Source organism: Oncorhynchus kisutch, unplaced genomic scaffold (genome assembly GCF_002021735.2).
Source record: "Oncorhynchus kisutch isolate 150728-3 unplaced genomic scaffold, Okis_V2 scaffold1196, whole genome shotgun sequence".
Lineage (NCBI taxonomy): Eukaryota > Metazoa > Chordata > Actinopteri > Salmoniformes > Salmonidae > Oncorhynchus > Oncorhynchus kisutch.
This window is the reverse complement of record NW_022263141.1, coordinates 49,693-59,124: the sequence shown is the minus strand read 5'-3', so window position 1 is coordinate 59,124 and position 9,432 is coordinate 49,693. Positions and strand designations below refer to the sequence as shown.

The 9,432-nt window shown below is 45.5% G+C and overlaps 1 protein-coding gene across 2 annotated transcripts; it reads left to right on the top strand.

The window, feature by feature from the left end:
* The first annotated feature begins 5,219 nt into the window (after nucleotides 1-5,219).
* LOC116365200 (histone-lysine N-methyltransferase 2D-like) lies at nucleotides 5,220-9,189 on the top strand. 2 transcript variants are annotated; one of them, XM_031817913.1, is made up of 5 exons: nucleotides 5,220-5,352; nucleotides 5,444-5,499; nucleotides 5,580-8,934; nucleotides 9,015-9,051; nucleotides 9,128-9,189. In XM_031817913.1, the coding sequence occupies exons 1-4, from the start codon at nucleotides 5,324-5,326 to the stop codon at nucleotides 9,022-9,024; spliced, it is 3,450 nt and encodes a 1,149-aa protein (XP_031673773.1). In that variant the 5' UTR covers nucleotides 5,220-5,323; the 3' UTR covers nucleotides 9,025-9,051; nucleotides 9,128-9,189. The 2 variants fall into 2 exon arrangements, with proteins under 2 accessions (XP_031673773.1, XP_031673772.1); XM_031817912.1 differs by having other exon boundaries at nucleotides 5,562-8,934.
* Nucleotides 9,190-9,432: the final 243 nt, after the last annotated feature.

Sequence of the window (9,432 nt, the reverse complement as noted above, 5' to 3'; positions counted from 1 at the left end):
CCCATGTGCAGTTGCAAACCGTAGTCTGGCTTTTTTTTTATGGCGGTTTAAGGAGCAGTGGCTTCTTCCTTATTGAGTGGCCTTTCAGGTTATGTCGATATAGGACTTGTTTTACTGTGGATATAGATACTTTTGTACCCGTTTCCTCCAGCATCTTCACATCACATTTTAACTTTGCTGTTGTTCTGGGATTGATTTGCACTTTTCACACCAAAGTACGTTAATCTCTAGGAGACAGAACGCATCTGCTTCCTGAGCCTTATGAAGGCTGCGTGGTCCCATTGTGTTTATACTTGAATACTATTGTTTGTACAGATGAACGTGGTACCTTCAGGTGTTTGGAAATTGCTCCCAAGGATTAACCAAACTTGTGGAGGTCTACAATCTTTATCTGAGGTCTTGGCTGATTTATTTTGATTTTCCCATGATGTCAAGCAAAGGGGCACTGAGTTTGAAGGTAGGCCTTGAAATACATCCACAGGTACACCTCCAATTGACTCAAATGATGTCAATTAGCCTATCGGAAGCTTATAAAGCCATGACATCTGAAATTGTGTAATTTTCCAAGCTGTTTAAAGGCACAGTCAAATTAGTGTATGTAATCTACCACACATCCGGTGGATAGAGAGCCAATTATTATGTTCAACATAGGAGGGCCAAGCACAGGAAGCAGCTCTTTCAGTAGTTTACTTGGAATAGGGTCCAGTATGCAGCTTGAAGGTTTAGAGGCCATGATTATTTTCATCATTGTGTCAAGAGAAATAGTACTAAAACACTTGAGCGTCTCTCTTGATCCTAGGTCCTGGCAGAGTTGTGCAGACTCAGGACAACTGAGCTTTGAAGGAATACGCAGATTTAAAGAGGAGTCCGTAATTTTCTTTCTAATAATCATGATCTTTTCCTCAAAGAAGTTCATGAATTTATCACTGCTAAAGTGAAAGCCATCCTCTCTTGGGGAATGCTGCTTTTTAGTTAGCTTTGCGACAGTATCAAAAAGGAATTTCGGATTGTTCTTATTTTCCTCAATTAAGTTAGAAAAATAGGATGATCGAGCAGCAGTAAGGGCTTTGTAAATTGAAATTTGCTATCGTAAATGTTAGCAACACCTCCGCCTTTGCGGGATGCACGGGGGATATGGTCACTAGTGTAGCCAGGAGGTGAGGCCTCATTTAACACAGTAAATTCATCAGGCTTAAGCCATGTTTCAGTCAGGCCAATCACATCAAGATTATGATCAGTGATTAGTTCATTGACTAGAATTGCCTTTGAAGTAAGGGATCTAACATTAAGTAGCCCTATTTTGAGATGTGAGGTATCATGATCTCTTTCAATAATGACAGGAATGGAGGAGGTCTTTATCCTAGTGAGATTGCTAAGGCGAACAACACCATGTTTAGTTTTGCCCAACCTAGGTCGAGGCACAGACACGGTCTCAATGGTGATAGCTGAGCTGACTACACTGACTATGCTAGTGGCAGACTCCACTATGCTGGCAGGCTGGCTAACAGCCTGCTGCCTGGCCTGCACCCTATTTCATTGTGGAGCTAGAGGAGTTAGAGCCCTGTCTATGTTGGTAGATAAGATGAGAGCACCCCTCCAGCTAGGATGGAGTCCGTCACTCCTCAGCAGGTCAGGCTTGGTCCTGTTTGTGGGTGAGTCCCAGAAAGAGGGCCAATTATCTACAAATTGTATCTTTTGGGAGGGGCAGAGAAAAGTTTTCAACCAGCGATTGAGTTGTGAGACTCTGCTGTAGAGCTCATCACTCCCCCTAACTGGGAGGGGGCCAGAGACAATTACTCGATGCCGACACATCTTTCTAGCTGATTTACACACCAAAGCTATGTTGCACTTGGTGATCTCTGACTGTTTCATCCTAACACCACGTTGGTGCCGACGTGGATAACAATATCTCTATACTTTCTACACTCTCCAGTTTTAGCTTTAGCCAGCACCATCTTCAGATTAGCCTTAACGTCGGTAGCCCTGCCCCCTGGTAAACAGTGTATGATCGCTGGATGATTCGTTTTAAGTCTAATACTGCGGGTAATGGAGTCGCCAATGACTAGAGTTTTCAATTTGTCAGAGCTAATGGTGGGAAGCTTCGGAGTCTCAGACCCCGTAACGGGAGGAGTAGAGACATGAGAAGGCTTGGCCTCTGACTCCGACTTGCTGCTTAATGGGGAAAACCGGTTGAAAGTTTCTGTCGCTGAATGAGCTACACCGGTTGAGCATTCCTACAACATTTCCTTCCAGAAACCGTGAGAAAGTTGTCCGGCTGCAAGGACTGTGTTCATCCTTTCCTACACTGAAATTACCCTTGCCTAACGATTGCGTCTGAAGCTGGGCTTGTAGCACAGCTATCCTCGCCGTAAGGCGATCGTTCTCCTGTATATTATGAATACAGCGACTGCAATTAGAAGGCATCATGTTAATGTTACTACTTAGCTTCGGCTGTTGGAGGTCCTGACGAACCATGTCCAGATAAAGCTTCCGGAGTGAAAAAGTTGAGGGAAAAAACAAAAATATAAACGGTAATTAAAAAGTAAAAAGCGTAAAGTTGTCAGGTAGCAAAATAGGTTGGCAACAAAACGCACAGCAACACATAAACAAGTCTGCAAGTTGTGACCTGAAATGACCTTTATGATCTTTCTTATCACTATTACTTTGGGGTTCTAATCCCCCTCTTTCAAAATCCCCAAGGTGAACAAATCTTTAACAATCGTGATCCTTCACTATATTTATCCCTAAACCTCCCACAAGAACTACTGTCTATAGCTATTCTCAATGACCTTACTGCCAATATGAAAGTTTTATACATAGCTAAATACATTGTTGGAGACAGTTTTCATGTCTTTCGTTATGCAAACATTTGTTTATTAGATTATATTTCTCATTAAGAATAATGTTGTTTTAATTCTATATGGCTCACGCTTTGCTTTGGTCATGTGTTCTCTTATGGGTCAATGATTTTAATTACAATATAGAAATGATGTTCTAGGCTCAATTACTTAAAAGTGCATGTGGTCCCACCCCTCCCATGTGTTCCCAGGTGCATATTTGGGAGCCCATATTCATTCAGGATGTAAGGATGACTAGTTATGGCAAAAGTTAGGAAAACTTGGTTGCTGTAACAAAACAAAACAGCAACGTTTTATACTTTGACCACATCTTTTCACATACGTTTTATTTGGGTCTTTTTTAATTTACTACGTTGATTGGCTCCAGCCCTTGGAGGCTCGGTGCATTTACAAAGAAAAATAACACAATTCAACAATTGATGGATGGTGACAATAATAATGACATTGCCAGTTGTCATGTTAAGGTTTTCAATGTTCTATTGGGGGAGTTCATGGATTTGCATGTGGCTGTGCATTATATGGTGACTGCATAGGAAAGAGGATCTGATCAAGCCTATTGGTATTCTTGATCAATTCTTGATCCAAAAAGACACACAACTGTTATGGGGTTAATTCCACATCTGCTTGCATTGTTTGGTAGTGTATTGTCATGGTATGAGACAACATAAATAATACAATTTCAGTAACGTAACAAATAAATGATATCCTAAATTGAGAGATGAATAAAGAATGTGTTATCACATTAACATCAAAAATCTTTCAGAATGTACCTGTCTTCAGTATAGAATGACATGTATACAGATTATATTACAACTCTTTGTGTTTTGTCTTAATGACTGTTCTTTAGTAAATAGGAAACTCAACAGTGTATTAGTCCGAGAAACATTAACTAGATAGTTGTTTTATGTTTGTGAAACCTTGAAATGAACACAATGAGAAGTGATTTTGTAACAACAGTTTTGAATGGGTAATTGTATCACATATATATCATTGTATGTTTTAATTAGCGCTCATATAAACTTTTTTCATCACTGCCTTGTAAACCCATTCTTGTAAGTTGGAGCTACTGTACATGATTGTCTGGGGCTGCTGTACAGATTTGAGCACTTGCCAAGATGTTGACATTTCTGGGTATGTCTCACCTGTAACATAATAATAATAAATATTATGATGATAATAATAATATTGTTATATTATTTTTTATAATAATACAAATCTGTCAATCAACCATATGTATTTCTTAAAAGCCCTTTTTTGCATCAGCAGTAGTCACAAAGCATTTTAGAGATAGCCAGTCTAAAAATCTAAGACCCATCAATGCATATGTCAAAGCACAGTTTTACATGATAAAGTAAACCTTTTATAAACAATGGCAACACTGCCATGGAGATCTGAGCCTTGCTGTTGGAAAATGAAGTTAGTATCCGACTTTCGGTTGTCGCAGATGCACCTCTCCTGACTTTACTTCTTGACTTTGGTCTACAGTCAGTTGCTTTAGCCTTACCACTCAAACGAGCCCTACTGTATGTTTGCCTCTGAAAAATTAAAGACTCAGATCATCAAAAGCATAACATGAGTGTTTAATTGGTGTCTGTCTGAAATCAGAATTTGTCTAAGATGTTGCACTTTGTGCAAATGAAACTGTTATCCATCTAATGTTGCTATGCTGAATGAAACACACGGTTTTAAAGAAGGCATGTGTAAAATAATGGTGCCTAACTGCTCATTCTGCCTCTAATCTTCAAATGAACCAAGTGAATTTTGTACAAGCAATAATTTAAACCGATCAATGAAGTGCCAAGACAAAATGTGTTTCCTACTTTAGAGCAGGGGTGTCAAACTCATTCCATGGAGGGCCTAGTGTCTGTAGGTTTTTGTTTTTTACTTTCATTTAAGACCAAGACAACTACTGTAGGTGAGGGGAGTAATTAGTGGACTTAATTCAGCCATCAAGTACAAGGAAGGAGTGAAAATCCGCAAACACTCGGCCCTCCGTGTAATGAGTTTGACGCGTGCTTTAGAGTAAGGGCTGTCAAACCTGTCAGGATCTCAATTAGAGAATCAACCAGACCTGAGTAAATTTCTGTATTCCAAATCAACCCCTAGCTCCTACACCTACCACTTAGTCATTTAGGGGCATTTGAAATGATCAGATAGGGTAATGCAATATGTTAATTGCTTCACCTTGTCTTCTGATAGGCTGGATGCAATTGTGGCCATATTGCTTATCCCAATTAAATCCTTGTGTTTAGATCAAGGTGTAGGATTTAGGGGTCAATTTGGAAATAGAAATTGAATGTAGTTCAGTGGCTGACAGCTGTCCTTAATTAGCCAACGTCATTAGAAGGGTCTGGAATTCCTTTAAAAGGAGCAACCAAACATCTGGCAAATATAGTAAAAGGGGTATTCTGGTAGGATGTATGCCTACCATTAGTTCTGAATACTGGTGAAGTTTTGAGGGCAAAATGGCTGTGATGATTGGAATCGCTTTCAGGTATGTTTTTAAGTATTGATTTAGTTTGTTTCCCTTGTCCTTCAGGTGTTACAGGTAGCTATGTTTATGACATACATTCTTTTTCCTTAAGAGTTTCTTGGCTTTGTTGCCTACTAATTGGAGGGATAATGTCTTCTACATCAGAAGGTGAGTTCATTTCAAATAACAGCTACGCAGTTCCATAACCTTCAAATGCTGACATTTTACAGTTTATATTTTGTACCTAGGTGATTGGTCTCCTGCACTGGATTCTAATGCAGCATGGCTCTATGCAGGATCACTTCGGTCTCTAGGATATGGCAATTATAAGTCTCCAAAATCTCAAATGCAAGCGCAACAGAAACATCCGGCCGCCATCGGGTGGAAGGAACTGGCCCCCATGTCCCAGCAACCTCAGCAAGTGTGGAATCCAGTTCAAATGCCCCTGCATCAGAAGCAACCAGCCGCAGAAGCTCAGCCGCAGAGGCAACCGACAACTGTGCCCCAGCAAGTGTGGCATCAAGCTCACATGCTGACGCATAAGCAACCGACCGCCATGCCCCAGCAAGTGTGGCATCCAGTTCAAATGCCCGTGCAGCAGAAGCAACCGACCGCTGTGCCCCAGCAAGTGTGGCATCAAGCTCAAATGACCCTGCAGCAGAAGCAACCGACTGCTGTGCCCCAGCAAGTGTGGTATCCTCCTCAAATGCCCCTGCAGCAGAAGCAACCGACCGCCGTGCCCCAGCAAGTGTGGCATCCAGTTCAAATGCCCCTGCAGCAGAAGCAACCGACCGCCGTGCCCCAGCAAGTGTGGCTTCAAGCTCAAATGCACCTGCAGCAGAAGCAACCGACCGCCGTGCCCCAGCAAGTGTGGCATCCAGCTCAAATGCCCCAGAAGCAACCGACCGCCGTGCCCCAGCAAGTGTGGCATCCAGCTCAAATGCTGCAAAAGCAACCGACCACTGTGCCCAAGCAAGTGTGGCATCCAAATCAAATGCTGCAAAAGCAACCGACCGCTGTGCCCCAGCAAGTGTGGCATCCTGCTCTAATGCCCCTGCAGCAGAAGCAACCGACCGCTGTGCCCCAGCAAGTGTGGCATCCTTCTCAAATGCCCCTGCAAACAACCGCTGTGCCCCAGGAAGTGTGGCATCCAAATCAAATGCTGCAAAAGCAACCGACCGCTGTGCCCCAGCAAGTGTGGTATCCTCCTCAAATGCCCCTGCAGCAGAAGCAACCGACCGCCGTGCCCCAGCAAGTGTGGCATCCTTCTCAAATGCCCCTGCAACCGACCGCTGTGCCCCAGCAAGTGTGGCATCCAAATCAAATGCTGCAAAAGCAACCGACCGCTGTGCCCCAGCAAGTGTGGCATCCTGCTCTAATGCCCCTGCCCCAGAAGCAACCGACCGCCGTGACCCAGCAAGTGTGGCATCCTGCTCAAATGCCCCTGCAGCAGAAGCAACCGACCGCCGTGACCCAGCAAGTGTGGCATCCTGCTCTAATGCCCCTGCAGCAGAAGCAACCGACCGCCGTGCCCCAGCAAGTGTGGCATCCTTCTCAAATGCCCCTGCAAACAACCGCTGTGCCCCAGCAAGTGTGGCATCCAAATCAAATGCTGCAAAAGCAACCGACCGCTGTGCCCCAGCAAGTGTGGCATCCTGCTCAAATGCCCCTGCAGCAGAAGCAACCGACTGCCATGCCTCAGAAAGTGTGGTATCCTGCTCAAATGCCCCTGCAGCAGAAGCAACCGACCGCCGTGCCCCAGCTGGGGTGGCATCCTGCTCAGTTTCCCCAGCAGAAGCAACTGGCCGCCATGCCTCTACTGCAGAAGGAACCAACCACCATAGCCCAGCAACCTCAGCAGGTGTGGCATCCAGTTCAAATGTCCAAGAATCGAACAGCCACTGAACCTCAGCAGCAGAAGCAACCATCCACCACGCCCCAGCAAGCTCGGCATCCAGCTCAATTTCCCCAGCAGAAGCAACTGGCCCCCATAGCCCAGCAACCGCAGCATGTATGGCATCCAGCTCAAATGTCCAAGAATCGAACAGCCACTGAACCTCAGCAGCAGAAGCAACCACCCACCATGTCCGAGCAATCGTGGCATCCAGCTCAAATGCCCCTGCAGCAGAAGCAACCGGCCACTGAACCTCAACAGAAGGAACAGACCGCCATGCCCCAGCAAATGTGGTATCGAGCTAAAATGCTCCAACAGGAGAATCATCTGGCCGCCATTCTCCAGCAGCCTCCGCTCGTGTGGCATCCATCTCAATTTCCCCAGCAGCAGAAGGAACTGGCAGTCGAGCAGCAGAAGGAACTGGCAGTCGAGCAGCAGAAGGAACTGGCAGTCGAGCAGCAGAAGGAACTGGCAGTCGAGCAGCAGAAGGAACTGGCAGTCGAGCAGCAGAAGGAACTGGCAGTCGAGCAGCAGAAGGAACTGGCAGTCGAGCAGCAGAAGGAACTGGCAGTCGAGCAGCAGAAGGAACTGGCAGTCGAGCAGCAGAAGGAACTGGCAGTCGAGCAGCAGAAGGAACTGGCAGTCGAGCAGCAGAAGGAACTGGCAGTCGAGCAGCAGAAGGAACTGGCAGTCGAGCAGCAGAAGGACCTGGCAGTCGAACCTCAGCAAGTGAGGTATCCAGCTCAAATGGCCCAGCAGCAGAAGCAACCGACCGCTGTGCCCCAGCAAGTGTGGCATCCAAATCAAATGCTGCAAAAGCAACCGACTGCCATGCCCCAGCAAGTGTGGAATCCATTTCACACACTGCAGAAGCAACCGACCGCCGTGCCCCAGCAAGTGTGGCATCCTGCTCAAATGCCCCTGCAGCAGAAGCAACCGACCGCCGTGCCCCAGCTGGGGTGGCATCCTGCTCAGTTTCCCCAGCAGAAGCAACTGGCCGCTATGCCTCTACTGCAGAAGGAACCAACCACCATAGCCCAGCAACCTCAGCAGGTGTGGCATCCAGCTCAAATGCCCCTGCAGCAGAAGCAACCACCCACCACGTCCGAGCAAGTGTGGCATCCAGCTCAAATGCCCCTGCAGCAGAAGCAACCGGCCACTGAACCTCAACAGAAGGAACTGACCGCCATGCCCCAGCAAATGTGGTATCGAGCTAAAATGCTCCAACAGGAGAATCATCTGGCCGCCATTCTCCAGCAGCCTCCGCTCGTGTGGCATCCATCTCAATTTCCCCAGCAGAAGGAACTCGCCGTCGAGCAGCAGAAGGAACTCGCCGTCGAACCTCAGCAAGTGAGGTATCCAGCTCAATTGGCCCAGCAGCAACCCAACCCCATTCCTCAGCAATTTTGGCATGTAGCCCAAATTTCCCAGCAGCAACTGGCCCCAAATTCTCAGCAGAAGCACTACGAAAGCACTGAAGATGGTGCCTCTGGTAGTTCTCAAGCCAGCATTGTTGAACAGTCGGGTGTCATCCCAATCTCTTCCTACAGTTCCAAATCGCACTACAAGAATGGCAGAACTGGAGTCTCCCAAATCGGCTACACTCCTAGAGAGGCCATGCCTGTTGACAGTGGAAATGCTCCCAAGGACGGTTATGTTAGCATTGGTGCACCAAGCATATATCCAACACTAGTGAAGGATTCTGCAAGGTAATGGTTCACTTTAACCTGCTCTGAACTTTGCTCTCTGAATTTGAAGGCCTTTGTACTAACCATATATCTATCAACAGGAAAATATAATGGATTCATCCTCTAGAAGCTCTAATGGTGAGTATTGTTTTTGACATTGGTTACTTAACATTCTGTGTTGCTGACATTGTTTGCATTTCTTTCTGCTTTTTAGACCAGGAAGTTGCTGGTGCTCTTGCTACTCTAGTGGGATGGAATCAATAAACAATTTTACTTAAAAAAATGCCTTGTCTCTTTGAAATGTTTCATGTCCATTGCTTGCAGTCCGTAGTAAAAATGACTACTGTTGAGTTAATTCTTTGGTTTTCTCATCTTTTACCTTTGCTACTGATTCAAAATAAAGCTTGGGTCTACATAAGAGCATTTGTGATGGGGTGAGTTGTCAGACATTCCTCATATATTCATACTTTAGATGTAGGCATGCATTGTATACAGTGAGACTGTCAGACAAATCCCTGA

Coding starts and splice junctions, on each gene's coding strand:
- LOC116365200 (XM_031817912.1), top strand. CDS start 5,324: ATGGCTGTGATGATTGGAATCGCTTTCAG. Junction 5,353..5,443: donor ATGATTGGAATCGCTTTCAG/GTATGTTTTTAA, acceptor TTTTTCCTTAAG/AGTTTCTTGGCTTTGTTGCC. Junction 5,500..5,561: donor AATGTCTTCTACATCAGAAG/GTGAGTTCATTT, acceptor GACATTTTACAG/TTTATATTTTGTACCTAGGT.